The sequence below is a fragment of the Engraulis encrasicolus genome, chromosome 9 (genome assembly GCF_034702125.1).
Source record: "Engraulis encrasicolus isolate BLACKSEA-1 chromosome 9, IST_EnEncr_1.0, whole genome shotgun sequence".
In the NCBI taxonomy this organism is placed as follows: domain Eukaryota; kingdom Metazoa; phylum Chordata; class Actinopteri; order Clupeiformes; family Engraulidae; genus Engraulis; species Engraulis encrasicolus.
In genome coordinates, this window is record NC_085865.1 from 54,714,956 (window position 1) to 54,737,675 (window position 22,720).

General features: G+C 44.0%; 2 protein-coding genes across 2 annotated transcripts in view; both read right to left on the minus strand.

Moving 5' to 3' along the window:
* The window catches only part of phldb1b (pleckstrin homology-like domain, family B, member 1b), a 137,535-nt gene extending 136,920 nt beyond the window's left edge, over positions 1–615 (minus strand). The window contains exon 1 of the mRNA XM_063207434.1: positions 150–615. The gene's annotated coding sequence lies outside the window, so the exon portion shown is untranslated. The remainder of the gene's footprint in view (positions 1–149) is intronic.
* Positions 616–8,898: 8,283 nt separating this feature from the next.
* arcn1b (archain 1b) lies at positions 8,899–22,162 on the minus strand. The gene is made up of 10 exons (XM_063207437.1): positions 21,927–22,162; positions 19,936–20,202; positions 19,145–19,324; positions 17,514–17,716; positions 16,674–16,835; positions 15,441–15,606; positions 14,386–14,533; positions 11,395–11,503; positions 10,818–11,022; positions 8,899–10,409 (listed from the first exon to the last, which is right to left on the minus strand). The coding sequence occupies exons 1-10, from the start codon at positions 21,927–21,929 to the stop codon at positions 10,320–10,322; spliced, it is 1,533 nt and encodes a 510-aa protein (XP_063063507.1). The 5' UTR covers positions 21,930–22,162; the 3' UTR covers positions 8,899–10,319.
* Positions 22,163–22,720: the final 558 nt, after the last annotated feature.

The window sequence follows — 22,720 nt, forward strand, 5'->3', positions numbered from 1 at the left end:
CAAATATATAACTTTGATTCAATTACAAGAATTAGATATGATAATCAGTTGACTTATTCCAGTTCTGATTGTGCTTAAATATCCTTCAGCTCTCTCCAACTCTTTAATTCCGAACCTTGTTCGCACTGAGTTTTGAAATGGTTTCTTACCTCTTACTGATTTCACTTGGCACAGAAAATAAACAAATTGCAAACGGCAAAAAAACGTCTTTTAAGAAAAGTGTCCCAAAAAAGTGTCCCTTGAATGGAGAAAATTATCCCTTAAAAAGTGTCCCTTTTGAAAAAAAAAGAAAAAAAAACGGGTCCCTTAAAAGTCCATTGAAATGTCCACTCTGAACAGAGGCAGGAGTCCTGGAATAAAAAGACTGTCAAGTCAAGTGAAGAGCAGAGCTGTCACGGTGTGTCTGCTGCTGTTGCTGTTCCTGTGGCCAGTGGTGGGAGGGAGGAGGTGCTGTCATGTTGACAGAGGCATCACGGCCAGCCAGCCGCCACACTGCATGCGGAGGAGAACACGGCGTGGCGATGGTGTGACGTGGACTATACTAAACTCCTGCAGGCCAACTGCACAGTACATCGAGCCCTGTGACACTCTCCAGCCCCTGGCTCTGGCTCTCACTTTCTCCCACATCTCTCTCTCTCTCTCTCTCTCTCTCTCTCTCTCTCTCTCTCTCTCTCTCTCTCTCTCTCTCTCTCTCTCTCTCTCTCTCTCTCTCTCTCTCTCTCTCTCTCTCTCTCTCTCTCTCTCTCTCTACTTCCTCCCCCCCCATCTCTCTCTCTCTCTCTCTCTCTCTCTCTCTCTCTCTCTCTCTCTCTCTCTCTCTCTCTCTCTCTCTCTCACACACCCTCCCAGTTTTCCTGTGCTGGAGTGGAGAGACCCCTCCTAACTGGACACAAAGCGCTCATTATTTTGCCTCAAGAAGTCCTCACTTGTTCCATGTGGACCCGTACGTGTGGACCGGTGCAGTTGGCCTGGGCAAAACTCTTTAGGTGATCGGGGAGTTTGAGCAAGCACTCGAAGACACAGGATACAAGTGAACACCCTCCTCCCCCCAACCCAAGCCACAACGACCCCACCCCACCTCACCTCCACCCCTCTCCCCCCAAATAAATGATCCCAAAATAGATTTTTACAGAAACAGTGACTTCTGTTTCCAGTCGACTATTTGACCACCAAAAAAGCACATTTTGGATGGCTGCCACCTGACTACGCTTCCTGCAGCCAGGTCAAAATTGGCATATAATGGCCAACGGTTCAGTAACACTCCTTCAGTCAGACTCAAAACTGTAGTAAGACCCAAAGCTAGATTTCCCTCCAAAAGAACAGGTCTTTAGCAAGGACGGAAAAAAAACATGCCACTACTTTCCAAACGCGGTGCCAGTATACAGATGGCGGCAGATAAAGTCACTAACGTTGCATTATACAGTCAAGTCAGTAATGTTGCAAATGTACTAAGAACAATAAGACATTTGCTTGCATTTTCTGCCCATATTGTCTACACTTGTTTCTCTTCTAGTATCTAACGTCAAACATCTGTGTCCATTTTACAACGGAGGCTCAGAATACAGGGAGCACACACTGCATGCCTCTTTTCCCATCAGAAACAGCTGAGAACATGGCTGACAATTGAAAATTGTACGCCCTCGCTCTCTTTCTCTTGTTCTCTCTCTCTCCCTCTCTATCTCTATCGCTCTCCTTCTCTTCCTCTCTCTCCCTTGACAATAGATAAGTCAGATCAACAGCTGCAATACCACAGCAATGGGTGTATATAAATTATGACAGTTGTGCAGCAATAGCCCATTACCAGCCAGCTCAGTGTGAAAGCGAAGCGAACCAAGACAAAAAAAAGAAAAGAGATAGAAAAAAACTAAAGTCCATGTCGCCAGGGAAGGCTGGGTATCGCATTGTTGTTGATACGGATACGTGTTTTGATGTGACAGTCAAGCCAACCACAGGGGCCCAAGCGCGAACAGAACTGAACTGAACAGCACAGTCAGTTCCGCTGACAGAGTTAGGGGGCAAATGGGTCAATTGTCCTGGACCCAAGGAGAGAGGGGCCCCAAAATATGCTCCCCATTATGTACTGAGAAGGGGGGCGGGGGCCCTTTCAGATGATTTTGTCCTGGGCCTGGGCAAGGCTGTCAGTGGCCCTGAGCAGAGCAAATACAGCACCATACAGCAAAGCACGGCGTAGGAGGAATGCACTGACTGCTCTGTCATTAAAGGGTGGTTTATGCCTCGAGATCAGCGTCACTGCATCATGATGCAGTGAGCCGCGCAGTTAACGTAGTGAAGCCCCCCCCATCACGCAGGTACTCTGGGGCACCTCCCCAAAATTGTGTCTCGACGCAGGGAGCGACGGCGTGAAAGGGCGAAAATAGGTCTCTGATTGGTCCTCTCGACCAGCCTGCTCTGTCCTCGAGTCGAGAACAAGCGCTACTTCCTTGTTCTAACCTTCGTCGGTCTACGGACTGTGAGCTCTTCATTAAATAAGTTGCCCGTGCTTTGTTGTTTGATTTATTTACACGAACCGAAGACAACACATGCGCGTGCAAGTTACGACGCTGAAGTTATTTGGACAGTTGAACAGTGGTTCCGAGGTCGAGGAAACATTCCGCTTCGTCCTCGACAAATGAGCCACTTCTTTGTTCCAAACTACTACTGTGGCTGCCAGTGCGATCAAACATGCACGTGATATAAAGATTTAATGTTTCATTTTCATTCTCGTCGAGTCTGTGATGCTAAAAAACAACCGACACGTCTAGTTTACTCTTTGTATTGAAGGCAGTTTCAGCGTGGAATGACATCGCGCAGACCGTGCTTCAAAACAGGGCATAAACAAGAATTAACTGCATCATGGCTGCGTCAAGCTCACTCTGTGGCACAAGTAGGAAGCATAACTGAGCCTTTAAAGTCTGCACATACGGGCTCATGTTTCTCGGGGGCCGTAAACCGCACATTAAAGTTTAATTAGCAGCTCCACTGGTGTCGCCGTGCCCTGGCTCTACTCAGCTCTCCACAGTTCAGGCCTCCACAGGATTCCACACCAAGGAAGCCGACAGGGGGTGAGGAGGGGGGAACAAATGAGTCAGTTGTCCAGGGCCCGTAGAGAAAGAGGGGGGCTATAACGGGGTCCTCCATTACATTGTATTGAGAGAGGTGGGCCCTTTAAGAGGATTGTGTCCTGGGCCCAGTCAAACTTGTCAGTGACCCTGGTCCACACACACACAGCGCCTTACCCAAGCGGCCTCACCCACTGTGGGAGGAGAGGAAGTGGAGGAGCACGACTCAGGACTCAACACTGTGGGCAGTGTGTTAGTCCACACACTCTGATGCTGTGTTGATATGAGCTAGCTGTCAAACTGAGCTACCAGGCCTTCGAGTAGCAGTAGGGTTTGGTTCAGGGCTGTGATGGGTTAGTGGTTAGGGCGCCAGACTTCCAAACTTGCTCCAGATTTGTTCCAAAGGTCGCTGGTTTGACTCCTGACCCTCCAGGTTAGTGGGGGGAGTAACTAACCAGTGCTCTCCCCCGTCCTCCTCCATGACTGAGGTACCCTGAGCATGGTACCGTCCCGCCGCACTGCTCCCTTGGGGCGCCCTTTGGGGGCTGCCCCCTTGCACAGGTGAGGCATAAATGCAATTTTGTTGTGAGTGCTGTGTCACATATGGGCTTTCACTGCTTAAGAAATAAGTAATGACGGAAGACAACAGCCTATAGGTCATCTCGGTGAAGCAGCCCATCTTGACGGAACAGGACACCGGCCTCCCCCACCGTGGGAGGGGAGCAGGCCCGGATTAATGCAAAGGGTAGATATGGCTGCAGCCCAGGGGCCCCCACCTGCCAGGGGGGCCCTGATTTGCCAAAAGTGAAACATTTATTATGACAAGATACAATATTGAAAAAAATAATCTGTCGTGTTGAGCACAGTTGGTAGACATGCTATTCTTAATTCCTAGCTCGTAATTATGACACTATACGTGAATTTGTCACAGCTGGCCTGGGGCCCACAGCAATCTGTAGTCTATGGGCCCCAGGCCATCTTAGTCTGGCCCTGGAGGGGAGGAAGTGGGGAGCGTGGCTGAGTCCTCAACACTGGCTGCAGTGTAGTGTGTAGTGTGCTGTGTTACTTGGTGTAGTGTGGTGCAAGGTTTGGGGCCTCTGGTATGCCAACTGAATAATTGAAATACTGTTCAACTCCCAAACCACTCTGGCACACATACCGTATGGTGCCGTGCGCACACTCTCTCTCATTCACACAGGCACAGACACGCAGGCTGTACACACAGACTCACACACATGCACATAGGGCCATTCTATGTGCATGCACACATGGCAAGTATACACATGCACAATCATATTATCGCACGCTCACATGTATACACACACGTTCACACACACAAACAGGCAAGCAAGCACACACGTGCAACCAGTAGTAAAAAAAAGTTTTAAAGGTCCTTATGGTTTCCGTAATGACGAGGTGGTCAGACCAGAAGGTGTTAATGAGTATGCACGGGTCATTATATTGGGTGGCTGTTGTGAAAACGAGCTATGTTTAACTTTCCCTGCAACCACTTCCTCTGCGTGTCCTTTTTGGAAGTAAACTAAACAATGTACCAATAGTGTATGTATATTATATTTTACTCTGAGGGAAAAAAATGTCATTTTTTGTTATATTCACGTTCCTACGTAATACCATTTTGCCATTTATTTACTGTTAAGTGCAGGTGTGTTGTAGCTCTCAATAGCAATACAGGGCAGCAGGAGGGTTTTAATTATACACCACAGGTATTTTTAAACCCAGACTGTGATTAAAAGTTAATTTTATTTTCATAAGTGTGGGCTAGTAATTGACTACTTCTATTCCTATGATAAGGTCTGTGGAGGAAGTTTGTTTTAAGACTATTCCTAGAAGTCCAAAGGTTTCCAAACATTTTAAGCAGGGACCCCCTTTAAGAATATCCACAATCACTTTCCATATACTTGAGAATTTTGTGTCCATTAATATTGCTACATTCGATATTCATATTGCCACAATTCACAGGACAGCAAATGCAGTAGCCTAGATGTGAATACTGTTACTAACCACATTATGGAATTATGTTAGCAGTTAATTGTCCCTTTTGTCCACAACCCCCCTCCAGTACCTCTGCGACCCCCTTAAGGGTCCCGACCCCCAGTTTGGGAACCACTGATAGCTGGCATTTCAGCAGCTTACACGGTCCACTAGTATCAGCAAAGGGCCTGCCCCCTGGACACCACTCCTCTCTTGTGCTAATGTTTACACACCAACAAATTAAAGTCGTTACAAAACAGGAAACCACTCCTGTCCTGTCTGTTATCTATGTTCTATCACTGATGATATTCAAATGACCATGTAGCTAATTTAGCACTATACAAACACTCACTTAATTTATCTGAGGAATTCAGAGACACAGAGCAGAGCCATGTTTAGACAAACTTTGCAGACCGATAAGTGGCCAACATTGAAGCCTTTGGCTTTAAGCAGAGCAATTCTGCCCCCTACTGGATCTCAGAGCAAAATTCAATAAGAGTTGCATAATTTGACAGCTCTGGATGATTCATTCACTGTAATATTCCAAAATATTTCAGAACATTTTTAAGTGGTATGAGCTGAGATATAAAGCCACAGGCACCACATCAACCATAATTCACTGAATACATCTGTCCAAAAAGACATTTGTTAATAGTTTTACCGACTAAAGAGGTGAAAAGTGTGAGCTGACACTGCAATGTATTTTCCCCAGATAGTCGGCTTGCTCCCACTTTTCAAATCAATATTGAATACAAATATTAGAAAAAAAAACATTAGGTTACATACAATTCTAGTTCAGCAGTTGGATTTGTGTGTGCTTCTTTCTCCATTGTTACTGCAAGCCAAGCACTTGTACACAAGGATAATATCAAGCCATCATGCCAAACATGAGTTATTGTTCATTTCATTAGTTACAGTTCATTTAAGTCAAATGGATGTATAGATGTATTACCTTTTCAGCAAGGCATGGAGCGACAGGAGCCAGACGTCTGCAGCATCACTTCCATACAGCTGTGTGCCAGTGTCTGTCACCGGAGTACTGGAGTGAACTGAGTGCCTTTGGGTCAGCAGTCAACCAATGGTCTAGTGTGGCACAGCCTCTCCTCTCCCCCGTCTCCTCTCTCCTCTGCCCCCTCTCCCTCCTCTCTCCTCCACACACCATGGCATGTGAAGAGAAGAGAAGAGAAGAGGAGAGGAGAGGAGAGGAGAGGAGAGGAGAGGAGAGGAGAGGAGGAGAGAGGAGAGGAGGAGTGGACAGGAGAGGAGAGGAGAGGAGAGGAGAGGAGAGGAGAGGAGAGGAGAAGAGAGGTCTGTCTAGCTCTGGTGATTGTGGTTCTCCATTTCTTATGACAATATGTCTAGGTACTCTTACTGTAAAACTGAATGCTATGCCTAGTGCAAGTGTTTCCTAAGGGGAAAATTGTGGGCAAACAATGGGTCTGGCGAAGGCCACAATCCGGGGAATTTTTAAGGGCAAATCTGTTAAGGGTGGGCTATTCTTGATGACCTCAACATTTCACATTTAACTGTAAAAATGAACACAAGTTCCTTTCATGAGTTATTTTACTAGCTCTTCTAGCTTTGTGTACTTTACTAGCTCTTCCTCACAAAGTTTTCTCATCATTTCCCATCATTGATGCTGCGCGATATTTGTTGAGAGAATGTTGTACTTAAATTTGTTTTGCTGCACTCAAAAGTTAATCCCACCTCTGACAAAAAATGTGTTGTTCTGTTGCGCCATGGAAAAAGTAACACAGCAATGCCAAAGAAAGTCCATTTTAAAAGCGTCTTTTTGTGCGACTCTGGTGACTGCAGGTCTGTTGTGGTGTTTGTCCAGTCACGCTAAAGGACATTCCTCATATGGCTCCAGAATGCTAGCAATTTCCCCTCCTTCTGTCTTTATTTTCCAACCTCAAAGACTGAGCAAAACAAATGTTTATTTGAAACCTCTGTCTGATGCCATATGGGGCTTAGTGTTTGATAAGTGTCTCTATATGAAAGCAGGTCTTTACTTTCATGCCAATCATATTGTATAGGTCGAATACCTCTGCAAGTACCCATGACCTTGTTCTTTGATGGTCGGTAGCTGTGTCTGTGTATTGTCAGGTGAATCAGTTGGAACGCCCAATTGGCCAACCCTGCAGAGGATGCTTCAGGACTATTCTATTCCTGTTACACTTTTAATTTATAGTAGCCTATACCTTTTAGATGTAGATCTCAGAGGCCATTGAAAGTTAGGGTGCGCACATCCACAAAAGCAGTAATCCAGGTGCCAGACAGCTGTATAGTGTGTGAGAGTGGTCTGCACACAAGCTTAAAAAAACCTTGCTTTACAAATGGCACCATTTACTTTTGTAGATCCCCCGATCTCAGAGGCTAGACCAGTTCTCAACCTTTTTGTGATGAGGCCAAGGGGGCGTTGGGAGGCTTGTGATGAAGCCAAGGGGGCATTTCTTCACCCTTGGCTTCATCACAAGCCTCCCAATGCCCCCCTGACATCATCATGAGACCGACAACCCTCCTTGACTGACAACGCTTAGAATTACAAAATGATATGCCCCCCAATGGCAACTAAGCACTGCCCCCTCTCAGCTGTATTCCCCCCCCGCCCCCAGAGCTCTCCAACACCCCCTGGGGGGCTGTACCGCCCCCGTTGAGAAACACTAGGCTAGACCATAACTTGAATAAAACAATACATAATGTCTGGAACTCTGCAATATGGTTTTGTCTTGTGGTAGTTACTAGGATTTCACTTCCAATGCCTGGAGGCCATCAGGCCATCACATGTCTGGGTAACATCTGGAAATGCTGAAGCTTGAGTTTGGCAAATAAGCCTTGTAAATTTGTGCAAAATTATGCAGCCTTTTAGGGACTATATCTCAATGGAGAACTGAAGGGAATAGTGACATTTTTGAAATCCACCCATTTTTTCTGTTGCTACAGTCATTTTCCCAGACAGGAAACGGTATTCCCTGCCTGCCATGAAACTCTGGGTGCATCCCAATATGTGTCCTTGCCTCCTCCACTTGTGCTTGTCTCCTCGTCCCTCCTCCTGGCCCCTCCTCCGTGGAGAAAACGATAAAGTTTCCCAGCTGTCAGCCTCGCCACAACAACTTTTGAGGGACTGTTTTTCATTCACCATCCCAATTGCAAATGAGAAAAACACTTTACAATTGAGCTTTTGCAAGATATTGAAATATAATGCTGTTGTCAGTGATGTCATCATGACGAGAAGCAAGTGGAGGAGGCAAGTGGAGGAGGCAAGGTCACATATTGGGATGCACCCTCTATCATAGTGTGCATTTCAAATTAAAAGTGGGATACAGATTCCAATGACCTGGAGCAGATTAAAGAGATAAAAGGCCAGTGGCCAGTGGCTCCACTGGAAACTGTTATTAAAGCCAATCCATTTGTATTTGTACAGCACTTTTAAACACAATGTGGTTTCTTACAATGGGGCAGTGGTGGCTCTGTTGGTAGAGGAGCCTGGTCAGCAACCAGAAGGTTCGAAGTTCAAGTCCTGCTCTGCCTGACCCACGTTGATGCATCCTTGAGCAGGATACTTCACCCCAAATTGAACCTGGTGGCAAAGTGGAAGTTATAGACACCAGTGTGTGAATGGGGAAGTGTATGTCATACGTGTGCTTGAAGGAGTGGAAAAAGTAAAATGCAATTTATTTTAACAACATAGTTGACCCCAAGGTGCTTCACAGGCGTGACAAAATAGAGAAATATATATAAAAGGGAAATTTAAGTCAAATAATAATATTGGTGACACACCCCCCCCCCCCCAAAAAAAAAAAAGAAAAATTTTACAAACAAAAAAGGCATCAAACTTTTAACAAACTACTTTGATAATTGCTTTTATTTGAGTTTATATTACATCTGTTTGTACAGAGGAATGTCAATGCTCCAAAAAAAAGATGATACTAAATCAATGTCCATGATGGGCAGGTAGAAAAAGAATGATGCTCATTAATTAAAGCACAACTGTGAGGCTACGCCGTTCATACAGATGTCTTTCACAAAAACAAATGAAGAACCACAGAAACTGAGATTTTGCTGCTGAATCAAGATGAATCAAGGTGTCCCTTTGGCGTTGTGACTTCGTTACAACAGTGCTCATCTTACTCCCCCTCTCTACAGAGGGACGATGTGGACACATTTTATCCAAACAAATTTATATATATAAAAAGAAAGACACCTCACATAAAAAAAACTGAGCAATAAGAGTGAGTATAATAAAAGCAAAGCCAAGCATTTTAATTTGTTAACATGACAAAACATTAAATAACACATACCATCACTGGCACATAAGCTGAACTCCTTATACTATATAAAAAAGATGAATTTAGAGTGGAAAGGATGTGCTCTTAACGGGTATCTTTCAACCCTAAATCAGGCAGCTGATCGTTTCAGAATACCACTAATAACAACTTTTGGTAACACTACATTTTAAGGTTCACACATTAGCTACTAATGCAACCCTACATAACTAACTGATTAGACACATGGCAACAAGGCTTTTTTACTGATATAAACCGTATAGACCCTTAACACATGTCTAACTTACAGTATACAAAAAGTAATTAGGCATGCATTAGTGGCTAACATGTCACCCTTAAAGTACAGTGTTACCCAACGCCTACTTAACTAAGGTCTGATGTTGCAGCATCACCAATAATGCTGCATAAACAACAGGTCCAGTCGAAATGGAACAACAACAACAAGTGAGTATTCCAAGAACAAGTGGTAAACCTGGCCAAGTTAACCTGCATGACGTGGTAAATCTGCAAATAGATAGTCCAGAAGTGTCATCTAGTTCAGAAAATAAGGACTCCGGGCTCTTCTATTACATGATTTACAAGGTTAACTTAACCAGGCTTACGACTCAGCCAGGTTCTTGGCATACCACAGGAGCTGACGAAAGACAAGAGATGATGTTGAAGACGCATAGTAATAAGCCTCTTTAAGAGACACAGTCAGTCTGTCAGTCAGTCTGTAAGTGCACTAAGGGTGTTGCTCAACCCATCAGGTTGAATTCTTGGCAATATGGTGCTTTCTTTCTTCCACATTTGGTTAATTACAATTTCTTTAATACTTTATATTGTATATTCTTTTCTCTCTGTTTTTGGAAACCATATATACAAACACACACATCAAAAAAGCTGAAAAATAGTTTTGTATTAAAAAAAAAAAAGCAAAGTCCAATCGCTGGATGCAGAACCCATGGTAAGATACTTGAGGTGTTTGCATATCTTTTCTTCATTATAAGATCTCATACTTGTCCACCACAAATGAGGTTTCTGTGGAGAACCGCACTGCGGAGTCTCCTTCCACAGGAGTTACCTTGACAACCTGAAGGAAGAGAAAACAAGATTAATACTTTACATATTTAAGAAAATATGAGTCAACCGATTAAATGCAACACCAAATAGTTTTTTGTCTTCGGTTTCCCTTAGATCGTCAATGATCCCCCCTCTTTCAATTACAGAGAACGCCTGCTCATCAAAACAAGCTTTTTACAGTCATAGGCCACGTAGGGCATTACAGCAAATTCTGACGTGCATTTTACCATGTTGGTAGTGTACACACCACCTAAAAGATTCTGACAACATATATTCCAAGTTTGAGGGAAAAAACCCACCTAGGGTTGCTTTAATTGAAAATCATTATTATCACAGTGTACTGCTTTGTGTTGTGAATCATCATCACAGTGCATTGATTTGTCTGCATGTGGCAATGGAATGGGGTGGGGGCACTTGCCTGAAGATCGCAGAAGCTGTTAGTGGAGACAAATGATACGTTGACGGGAAAGAAGTCGTTGGCCTGGCCGGCGATACTGAACTCCATGCTGCCGCTCCGGTTGCTGCTGTCGATGACCGGCAGAGACCACTCCAGAATGTTCCGCCTGCTGTCGTGGCGATAGTCGCCGTCCACGTCGCCAATCACGGGCGCTCCCACCCCCGACCTGAGCCATTAGCCATCAGAATAAGGAATCAGAAAAAGATCAATTGGGCAATTAAAAAATGGATTAGATTGAGAAAAAAGGAACTGCTACATATCATGTCATGTACTGGTAAATTCAATGCTCATTTTGCTACCATCAGTGCTTACAAAACTTACAAAGCTTGACAACTGCATGAATAAGACAAGTACATGAATTGTACTCCACATAGGTAAAGAACCATTTTGTTTGTTTACTAGGAAAGGTCCTGTTGAGTCAGTCAGTCCTGGCCAAGAGGCAGCAAGTTAAAGTTATGCCTGAGAGCCAGTGGACACACACGCACGCACGCACGCACGCACGCACGCACGCACGCACGCACGCACGGTGTGGACTTACGGCAGGGGGATGGTGATGACCACGTCTTTCAGCTCCAGACTGTCGTCCTGCAGCTCGTACTCAATGTTGACGTCACACCCGGTGGAGCTGTCTGACGGCCAGCAGTTTACTACAGCACACAAGACACAACATTAGAAAGCCGTGGCCTAGTGGGTAAGGAGATGGGCTTTAAATCAGAGGGTTGTAGGTTCAAATCCCACATTTCCACTCCCTACAGCACTCCAAGGCTGAGGTGCCCAAGGCTTGAGCAAGGTATCCAACCCCACATCTTGTACTTAAAATAAGTTTAATTCGCTTTGGATAAAAACGTCAGGCAAGTGTAAGGTAATGTAATGTTTGGAGCAAGACTTCACATGCAAAGCCATGATGCACAAACGCGGTAGACGGTTCAAGGTGGCATGTTTATCTTATAGCTCTGGTACGATGCCATGTTGCAAAAAACAATTATAATACAAAGCAGAAGTTGGTTAGTTGAGCCATGCCATGTATTGATCTTCAACCCATACACTTGCTGTGGCGCTGAAGCATTTTATAAAAAGGCTCTTATAGACATTACATTACATTACGCTTGGCTGACGGTTTAATCCAAAGCGACTCACAGATATTACAGGCAGTGCTTAATTTGAGGGGGAGCAAGGGGGAGCTAGCTCCGGAACCTCAGACGAGAGCTCCGGAACCTTGGATGGATCCTCATGGAAATACATAACAGATCCCCCTCAGGGGGGAGCCACCCATCCTCTGCGCTCCAGGACCTCCCGCTTGACAAATTAAGCACTGCTTACAGGGTACTGGTAACAGTCCCTGGAGAAGTGGGGGGATAGGTGCCTTGTTCAAGGGCACTTCAGCCATAATATTGCTAAGGTGGGGATTACACCTGTGACCTGCAACCCTGTGATCTACAGTCCAACTCCGTAAGCATTACACAGTGGGCTGCCCCAGATTAGCAAAAAAGCACAAAGCTGTAAGAAAAATCTCAAAACAATGACACGAGTTTGCATGACCAGTCTACAGTACTTGTTACAGTACAGTACAGTACAGGTCTACACTAAGTACAGTACAGGCAGAGAGGAAAAAAAGATGGTCTACAGCGGTGGTCTCCAGATCCCACCCGGGCATGGCAAACATTTGGCCCACCATAAGGTTGGAACAAATGAAAACATACAGTACATACAGTGGTGCTCATATGTTTACATACCCCAGCAGAATATACGCTTTCTCTGGGATTTCTCGCAAAATATGAAGGATTACACAAAACCTTTTTTTCACTCATTGCTAGTGACTGGTTTAAGACATTTATTAGCAATATTCTGTGTTTACTCTTTCAAAAGCATGATCACAACCCAAACTACCCAAATGACCCTGTTCAAAAGTTTACATACCCTAGTTTCTGATGCTGAATATGGCCCTGTTTAACATCAAGGACCGCTCTAAATTGTTTGTGGTAGTTGTGGATAAGGCTCTTAATTTTCTCAGATGACAAAACAGCACATTCTTCCTGGCAGAATAGTTGTTTCCTACAATATCTTTGGGTGTCTTGCTGGAACCTCACATTTGAGGTTTCCCCTGAGTGGCTCAATGATGTTGAGATCAGGAGAGTGAGATGGTCGCTCAAAAACCATCATTTTATTCTTTCTGAAGCTAATGACGGGTTGATTTGACTTTCTGTGTCGAAATATTGTCATGTTGGCACTGTTGGAATGTCAATTCAGAAATGCAATATGAGGGGTTTGGTTGGAATCAAGTCATTGGGCAAGGGAATCATTGCATTGCAATGATCATTGCAAGGGAAATTGTTCAGGAGGCATAGGACAACCAAAAAATAACTTCAGGTGAAATATAGGACAACATGAAAAAATGTTTTAAACTGTACAGGAAAGAGGCACTTGAGGAAAAATCGGCCGTTGGGGGTTGCCAGGAGAAAGCCATTGCTACAAAAATGCAAACATGTTATTTTGCATATGATACACCAAATAGCATAGTGAGAAGCATCAGAATGCCTGTGACAAAGTCATTTGGAAAAATGAGATCAATATGGAACTTTGTTCAGCCACTATTAACAGTACCATTTGGAGAACAGTCAACTGAGCCTTTGATGAAAGTTACACCATCCCTTCTGTGAAACATGGTCATGGACCACTGATGTCATGGGGACATTTGAGTTACAAATGCAGTATACTTTTGGTCCATACTCGCAGAATGATGAATACATTGCCCTGTGAAAAATACTGGAGGAAACTTGACACACATCAGCCTTGAAACTGCACATGGTCCATTGTTTGGACATGCCAACATGACAATGTTTCAACACAGAAAGCCAAATCAACCCGTCATTAGCTTCAGAAAGAATAAAATGATGTTTTTGAGTGACCATCTCACTCTCCAGATCTCAACATCATTGAGCCACTCAGGGGAAACCTCAAATGTGAGGTTCCAGCAATACACCGACAAATATTATAGGAAACAACCATTCTGCCAGGAAGAATGTGCTGTTTTGTCATCTGAGAACATTAAGAGCCTTATCCACAACTACCACAAACAATTTAGAGCAGTCCTTGACGTTAAACAGGGCCATATTCAGCATCAGAAACTAGGGTATGTAAACTTTTGAACAGGGTAATTTGGGTAGTTTGGGTTATGATCATGCTTTTGAAAGAGTAAACACAGAATATTGCTAATAAATATCTTAAGCCAGTCACTAGCAATGAGTGAAAAAAAGGGTTTTGTGTAATCCTTCATATTTTGTGAGAAATTGCCAAGAAAGCGTATATTCTGCTGGGGTATGTAAACATATGAGCACCACTGTATGTATGCTATTTGTGGCCTTACGGTCTGGTGATTTGTTTGGACATCAGCTTCATTTGAGCTACATAATTTGGCCCTTTGGGGAAAATAATTGGAGACCACTGGTCTATATCATGGTGCATACTCGTTACAGTAAAGTACAGTAGAGGCAGACAGGAGAGAAGATGGTCTACACAGCATGGTGCGTACTCGTTAGTGGGATGAGGGACTCGTCAGTGGTCTGCAGTCTCCACTTCAGCACCCCCACGTCGTTGTTGAGGGGGAACGACTTCTCAGAGTTCTTCAGACCGATCAGGGACTCGGAGGAGAAGAGCTTCTTGTCCACGTTGGGATGAGTCTGACACAGGGAAGAGAGGAGAACCATGACAGAGGATCACTCAACACCAGAACTGCATTTTATTAGGTTACCAATGTTATTTTATAGCATAATGAAGTACCACCCAAAAATGGTCTGGCACACCCTCTGGGCTGGGCTGCTGCGGTGCATTGACATGGACAAAATGTTCACCAGCACCTTAACATATGTATCTTTTAATGATAAAACGGTTCACACAAAGGAATATCTAGTGGATATCGCCACTGTTCAAGGTTGTTTAAAGGGACACTGTGCAGGAAATGGTCAAAAAAGGTACTGCAACTATGCTGATCATTGAAACTGGGCTGCCTATTAACACATGTGATCTTAACATGAAAGTTTACTAAGTAATAAACAAATATTTTCTAGTATGGTCCAAGTACAGTAATTTTTGCAGCTAAAAATGGCTATTTTTGGACATTTAAAATGGCGGACCATGGAGAAGATCCCCCTTTTCATGTATGAAAAGTGCAATTTGTCCAGTCATAATGAATACTTAGAATTTGATGGTGGTGGTAAGTATTCATGAAAAAGGTAACATTAGTGAATGGGCAGCATGAATTCTGGAAATAAACAACTAAAAATCTCACACAGTGTCCCTTTAACTAATTGAAATTATAGGCCTAGAAAGGTGTTATTAGAATCTCAGGCCTACTCTCTGCAGTGCTACAATGTCACTGTAGAACGGGGGGACTCCCTCTATCGGTGTCAGGTTCTAAATGTTTGTTTAAAAGAAGCGGCTGTTATTTTTGACATTTTTTTCTGAAAATATTTATGCAATAATTCTGTATTTTGACATAGTTCACATACAAATTAGTGTATTGACGTTCTTAAAATGACATTTAGTGGTGTTTAACCTGCAAGTTACACTTTAAGCTTAGCTCCATACCTGTAGCTGAGCTCCTTTCTTGTCGTTGTTGGCGATGTGCAGGCGGATGCGGCTGTTTTGGTCATCGCTGACTCGCAGGGTGATGATGCCCAGGACCTCCAAGTTCTGCAGCCCTCCGTCACGACCACAGGACATGGTGATCTTCTCCTCCACCTTCAGATGCACACTGCACAGAAAATCACAGGAGAGCCTCAGTCCCATGGGCCAAACTGTAGGAGGTTCAGCAGGTGCGGTCGCACAGGGGCCTGTGACCTCCAGGGCCCCGTCACCATCCCCAAAATGGAAATAAAATGAGAACTTAATTTCATTTTGATTTGGTCATTTTAAGATTTGGCCTGTTTGAACTATATAGTAAGTTATCAAAACGGTATAGTTCCTCAGTGAAAGTCAACCTTGATGTCCATGAAATAAATGTGAAAGATCCTAAAATCGTGTCAACCTCTGAGGGCCTATTGTGGATACTTGCACCAGAGCCCATGACTGACTTGTTTCACCACTGAGTCAGTCCACTTAATCATGGCAATAGCAATTGAAATATAGCAATAAGATTGGTATGGCATATTATTATGCATAACTGTCATTCAATATGCTCGAGAGGAAAGAAAGAGAAGATAGAAGAAAACTATTATAGAATGTAGAGAATATAGGGGGTATTATTGGGAGTAGATTACTAACTTTAGTAACAGAGGCAGATGAAAATAAAGCTGTTAAACATGATACTACTGGGGAAGTTCCAATTTGAACAGATAGCTGGTTCCAGCATTTGACAGAATAATGGCTAAATGCCATTTCACCCTGTCTACATTTTACCCTCCACAGGCTCAGCCAGACTGTAGACATAAGATACCTTTTAGGATGCTGCTCTAGCATATCTGCAATATATTTAGGGCCTTGTCCATTGAGTGACATAGACAATCAGGAGAGGTCTAAACTGGGAACCAGTGTAATGACCTAAGTACTGGAGTTTATGGATAATTATACTGTATTACAAAGCTTCAGAAAAACTTTGTTTGCCGTTTGCAGAACTTTGAAGTATTTCATAATGAGCATTTAAATTGAATTTGGTTATTGTTACAGAAAGCCTGTTCACTGTTGCTTTTTACGCAATTTCTCACTCGTAAATGATGACAGAATCTGTCTGGATGTCAATTTGTCTATTTGTAATGTTTAACCATTTTAAGCTATATGTCTTTCTGTCTGTTGTCTTTCAAATTCAGAAAGGGTGTGAACTACCTCTCAGTGTTGATGGGTGGGGGTAAGGCTTTGCTGGCGTCTGACTGCTTCCTTCCTGTCACAGCAGAAACGGTCTCCCCCTCGGACTTCAGCTTGTCCACAAAGTTGTCCACTTCCTTGCCCTTGGAGCCCAGCTTCAACGCCTTGTTCGGACCACTCGGCCTGTGGCAAGAGCACCTCAGTACATTACTGTCACATCTCACACACGAGCATCTCAAAACATTATTGTTCTCCGATTTGAAATTATTTAAGCATTGCACAGAGTGATGGCGTGATGGAGGGATGTATGGGTGGAGGGATGGATGGAGCTTGTTCATGGTCATTTTAGCCATCTTGGATAAAAGTGTATTTGAATTGAGTGGAATTAATAAATGAGTTATTAGCATGGATGACAGAACAAAGAAATGAATGAATTAACAAATGAATGGACATAACCTAGCAGGAGAAAGGTCACTCTAGGCCTCTCCTGCTCATATGTAATGTAATGGCCAAACAAACAAACAAACAAATATAATCTGAGAGACCTGGCAAGGGCATATTCCTTGAATGAGTGAATGAATGAAAAGTGGACTGTGTAGGATGGTGGCCAGAGTAGGTATTGCAACTATGCTGCTCTTTGAAACTGTGCTGCCTATTGCCAAATTTGATCTTTTCTGGAAAGTGCACATAGAGAAGATTCACTTTTTCATGCATGAAAAGTGCAATTTTCCCAGTCATAATGAATACTTACAATTTGGCGGTGCTGGTAAGTATCCATGAAAAAGTTAATATTTGTGAATGGGCATCATAAATTCTGGAAAGAAGCTGCTAAAAACCATTACACAGTGCTCCTTTAATTACCTGGCAGGAGCAGGTGCCACTCTGGGTTTCTCGGGTTCGTAAGTGTCTTTAATGATGGCGGCGGATGACGCGGAACTGATGCTTCCACCTCCGTAGCCCCCATACGTCGGAACTTTCCTTCCGCTCCGCTCGGCGTCACGGCGTGCCCGCTGCAGCTCCTTGGACTTGCGCTCCATCTCCGCCTTCGCCTCGCGCTCCTGAGTCTGTAGGGGACAACAGAGAGTGCCAGATCAGATCCCCGCATGGACAAAATGAAATCATCGACCTGAATGCATCCCATGCTCTGTATTGACACAATACTTTATCAATGACTGGGATAAATGTTTGATGCTCAGGCAAACACAAGGAGAGCCTTTCCCAACAATCTCCCAACAAGTGCTGAAGTAAGGGACAAAAACACACCCACAACAAAAAGAAACACTTTAATTTTAAAACAAATCTGTTTATAAAGTATTATTGCGTGGCATGAAATAAGTAAGGGTTAACGTTCGGCGAGAAGGTCGCTACCGTGGAATAGCAGCACGACAGAGAGAATCTGTAGACCCTGACGCGGAGCGGAGGGGTCTTGTTCTCTCTGAAGTGCTGCTATTCCACAAAGCGACCGACTCGCCGAAAGTTAACCCGCTTATTATATGGATATACTTAAATGATTCACACATGGCGGGGACATTTCTTTAGGCCTATTTAATGTTAAGATTGTTGCTGCTCAAAACAAAACACTGCCGTTGCGGAACACCGCTAGGCAACAGCTAGGTAGCCAGGACAACAGGTGTTGTCTATCACAGCAGCTGATTAGAGTCTTGTTGAAAAGTCGCTTCAGCAGTGAAAAGTCTTGTTGCCATTGACAGCGGTCTGTTATAGACCAACCCGTCCGTTATCGAAAATTATTATATGGTTGTGACGTCATCTGTCGAATGCTCCATTCATTTCAACGGGGCTCCCCAACGTTCGGACGTCTGTTATTTTTCGATAACGGACGGGTTGGTCTATAACAGACCGCTGTCAATGGCAACAAGACTTTTCACTGCTAAAGCGACTTTTCGACTCTAATCAGCTGCTGTGATAGACAGCACCCCTTGTCCTGGCTACCGCTGTCAATGGCAACAAGACGTTCACTGCTAAAGCCACTGGCTTGTGTACAAGTCAGTGGCTAAAGCGAATGTTTCATATCACTCCGCAGGGGGTCCGGTCTTTTGTCACTCTAGTTCTAATCAGCTGCTGCAATAGACAACACCTGTTGTCCTGGCTAGTCTACCTAGCTGTTGCCTAGCGGTGTTCGACAACGGCACTGTTTTGTTTTGCGCAGCAACAATCTTAACATTAAATAGGTCTAAAGAAATGTCCCCGCATGTGTGAATCATTTAAGTATATCCATATAATAAGCGGGTTAACTTTCGGCGAGTCAGTCGCTTTGTGGAATAGCAGCACTTCAGAGAGAACAAGACCCCTCCGCTCCGCGTCGGGGTCTAAAGATTCTCTCTGTCGTGCTGCTATTCCACGGTAGCGACCTTCTCGCCGAACGTTAACCCTTACATAACAGACGTGCGAACGTTGGGGAGCCCCGTTGAAATGAATGGAGCATTCGACCGATGACGTCACACCATATAATAACTATAGATAAAGAGGCTCACCTCTCTGACGGCCCGGAAGACCCTCTCCTCGTGTGAGTCCATCTCGGTGAAAGTGCGGATCTGCGTGAGGTTGACATTCTCCCGGTAGCCCAGGGCCACAACCTCATCGAAGGCGAACAGCAGCTCGAAGCAGTGATCAGAGATCTCCCCCTCGTCCATGCTGCGGCAGTATTCAGGAATCTGTCAACAGAGTTAAAGCTCAGGGAACTACTTCAAAGAACATACATGGGTTTACCTAAAGACCCCAACATTCTCATAATGAGCACATTCTCTAAGATTATCCTCCAAAACACAGGGGCGGATTATGATTCCATGGGCCCCTGGGCAAGACAACAAGAGAGGCCCTTCTCCATAGGGTGTTGCTAGTTTCCAAAAAATGGTGAGGGTTTTAGAGACTCCTTGCTGTTGGGGTTTTGGAGGTTTCTACCCCAAGACAATTTGAAAATAGTCGTTAAAAGTACAATTTTAATGCATTACGAGAATGGAAATAAAGAGGCCTGGGCTTCAGGACCCCCTTGGCTCTTGGGTCCGTGGGCCCGTTAAGCCCGTGCAGTAATCCTTGCAAGAACAGGGTACGAAGAGGCATGGAGTTGTTATAGCAGAGCGTTTGTTTCAGTTAGTTTTGGTTTCTGTTTCTCTATTAAGCTTTCTAGTAGGAATGAACGGAAGGCCTATTAAGTATGAAGAAGTCAACAAAGCACGAGGCCACAGGCACAGGTTGAGGATGGGAGTATGGGATAATGGACCGTACGCAGTGTCAAATCAAACCCTGTACCCCACAGTTAACGTACCACGCGTGAGAAGAGCCGGAGCGTCTCCAGGTCCTCCAGGATGTTGCTGTTCTTGGTGGTGAGCAGCACCATGTAGAGGCGGTCCAGCGGCTGGTAGACGTAGCGCACGCTCTCCGTCTCCACGAAGGTGTGCTGCTTGCCGCCCGTGCCCATCAGCTTGGGGAAGGCGGCCAGCAGGCACTCGATGCGCGTCCGCGTCATCTCGACAAACTGCCGCGACAGGAGGGGCTTGCCCGACTTGGTGCACACCGCGGCAGCTAACAGTACCTGTGGATAGGATACAACAGGGATTCTCAAACTGTGGGTCGGGACCTTGAAATAATTTTCTTAAAAATCAAAATGTGTGTGTGTGTGTGTGTGTGTTGCTGTTGACAATTTATTTCAGTTGTATCAGAGGTGAGCCCCAGGCATTTGTGAAAATGTCAAATGGGCCCAATTTGGAAAAGTTGGGAATCGCTCTGATAGAAGAAAACTAGTCTGTCTTTATTTCTTGTCTTTCATTATTCTGTGACATAATTACAAGCAGATTACATAAAGGGGGCCAGGATGGGACCAGCTCTAGTTTTGCTATTAGTCAATATGATTGCAATTAGTCTACTTGGGTGATAATCTATTTGGGATTGAAGGGCCGTAGCAGGTTCAAATCCCCTGTAACTAGTATGAGGAATGTGGGTTAAGAATTATGGGTGACCATGGCGTAATGGTTAGGGAGGAGGTCTTAAGATCAGAGGGTTGCAGGTTCGAATTCCACTCTTACATCTCCCTACACCTCTATCCATGGCTGAAGTGCCCTTGAGCAAGACACCTTAGTTATATGGGTGGTCTCGAGCATCCTCTTCCCACCCCCACATATTGATTACCCCCTGAAACTAAAAAACTATATGGATGAGCATATTAGTTGGGTGTCATCTTACTGTAATGATTATATGAGCAATGCAAAGCTGTCCCCATTGCTTGTGTCTAAACAGACCAAGTTTCTGATGTCACTGACTGCTGATTTGACTGAAAACTGTTTTAGTTCAGGGATCCCCCTGTACTGCACTTTCAATGGTAAGTGTAACATACTGTTCCCATTATACGATTAGATACTTTGAACAAGTCTTCACCAATTTTAAACACAATCCATACATCAACACAAAGCCTGTCTCGATCAGTTTTGATGTATGGTAATGCAGGGTAGGAAAACATCAATTGTCAACAAAAATTACAGAGCACTTGACAGACATGTGGCAACTGCACTGCCAAAAAATGCATGCATAGTAATAAACCCCAAATGCCTAAGGTTAGGGCCTAACGGTTACCTAAATGTTGGCTGGACAGGCTGCCCACTGCAGAAGAAAAATAACACCCTGACCTACAATTTCTGTTTTAACCACCACACCACACCAATAATATTTACAATATTTGATAAACAAAATAGTCGTCCCGCTATACAAGGCTCAGGGGAGAAAAAGCTGTGCAATAGCATCAATTCAAAACTTAAAAATAAATGTTCTTATCGAGTTGGTCAATAGGCTAACTGACTGCATACAAAGTAACTTTGATTCGAATCACTTAGCAGACAGCTAATGATACTTTTAGCATCAAACTTACTACTGAAAAGTACTCACAATTTGTACAGCATGGCGACTAATAACCATACATAACGACGTATGTAAACTCCTTCAGAGTACAATAATTACTATATACATTTAGAAAGAAATCACGTTTATCACTATAAGTGACAGTATCTTTTCAAACTGTTATCTCAATGGAATGATAGCTCTATCGTTAGCAAACTACAAGAAACGGCTAGTACCATCACACACATCCTCTGTGAAAGTTATTTGAGATTACTGATACAAATCAGCGATATTAATTATAATGACCTGTCCCGCATTGCATTTTACAGTACCATTATCTTTAGAAAGTTATCTCCCGTCAGAGATTGATTGGATGGCTAGTTGAGGAAGCAACAAGCTAGCTCGCAGCATCAAGAAATTCAGACTTACCATTTTAGGATTCTTGTGATATAACCAGCTACAATCCCTTATCAAGACCACCTTGTCTTTCCCACGTTTGTCAAAAAGCTAGTTCATGCAATGTTTCCCTTTTTGTTCCCAACTGTCAAAGCTACTCAGAGTTGTAATAACTAAACTAAACAATATGGCAGAGGAAACACAGCCACGTCTCCAGTACCGCTGAGTGACTAGACGACTACGTGGTGACGAAGGAGTGTTTTGCCCAGTCAGATGAGGCCTGCTAGCGAGAACAGCACTACCACTGAGTCGCCACCAGGGTAGTTGGCCATTCCGCAGTGCACTCATTGTGTGCATCCCAATATGTGTCCTTGCCTCCTCGACTTGTGCTTGTCTCCTCGTCCCGCCTCCTGGCCCCTCCTCCGTGGAGAAAACTATAAAGTTTCCCAGCTGTCAGCCTCGCCACAACAACTTTTGAGGGGCTGTTTTTCATTCACCATCCCAATTGCAAATGAGAAAAAGACTTTACAATTGAGCTTTTGCAAGATATTGAAATATAATGCTGTTGTCAGTGATGTCATCATGACGAGAAGCAAGTGGAGGAGGCAAGTGGAGGAGGCAAGGTCACATATTGGGATGCACAAACTGTGTGTGCAACAGGCTCTGGGAGAGTTCAGAGAACTCCAGTGGACTAGAACTAGGCCCATTGTTTAGTAGAATAAATAAACTTGGACCCTACAGACAATGCTTTTTTTAATCATAGAAGGTTGCAAGATTATTAAAATACTCTACGTATGCCCACCGTTGGAATCAACAGTTGTCCATTA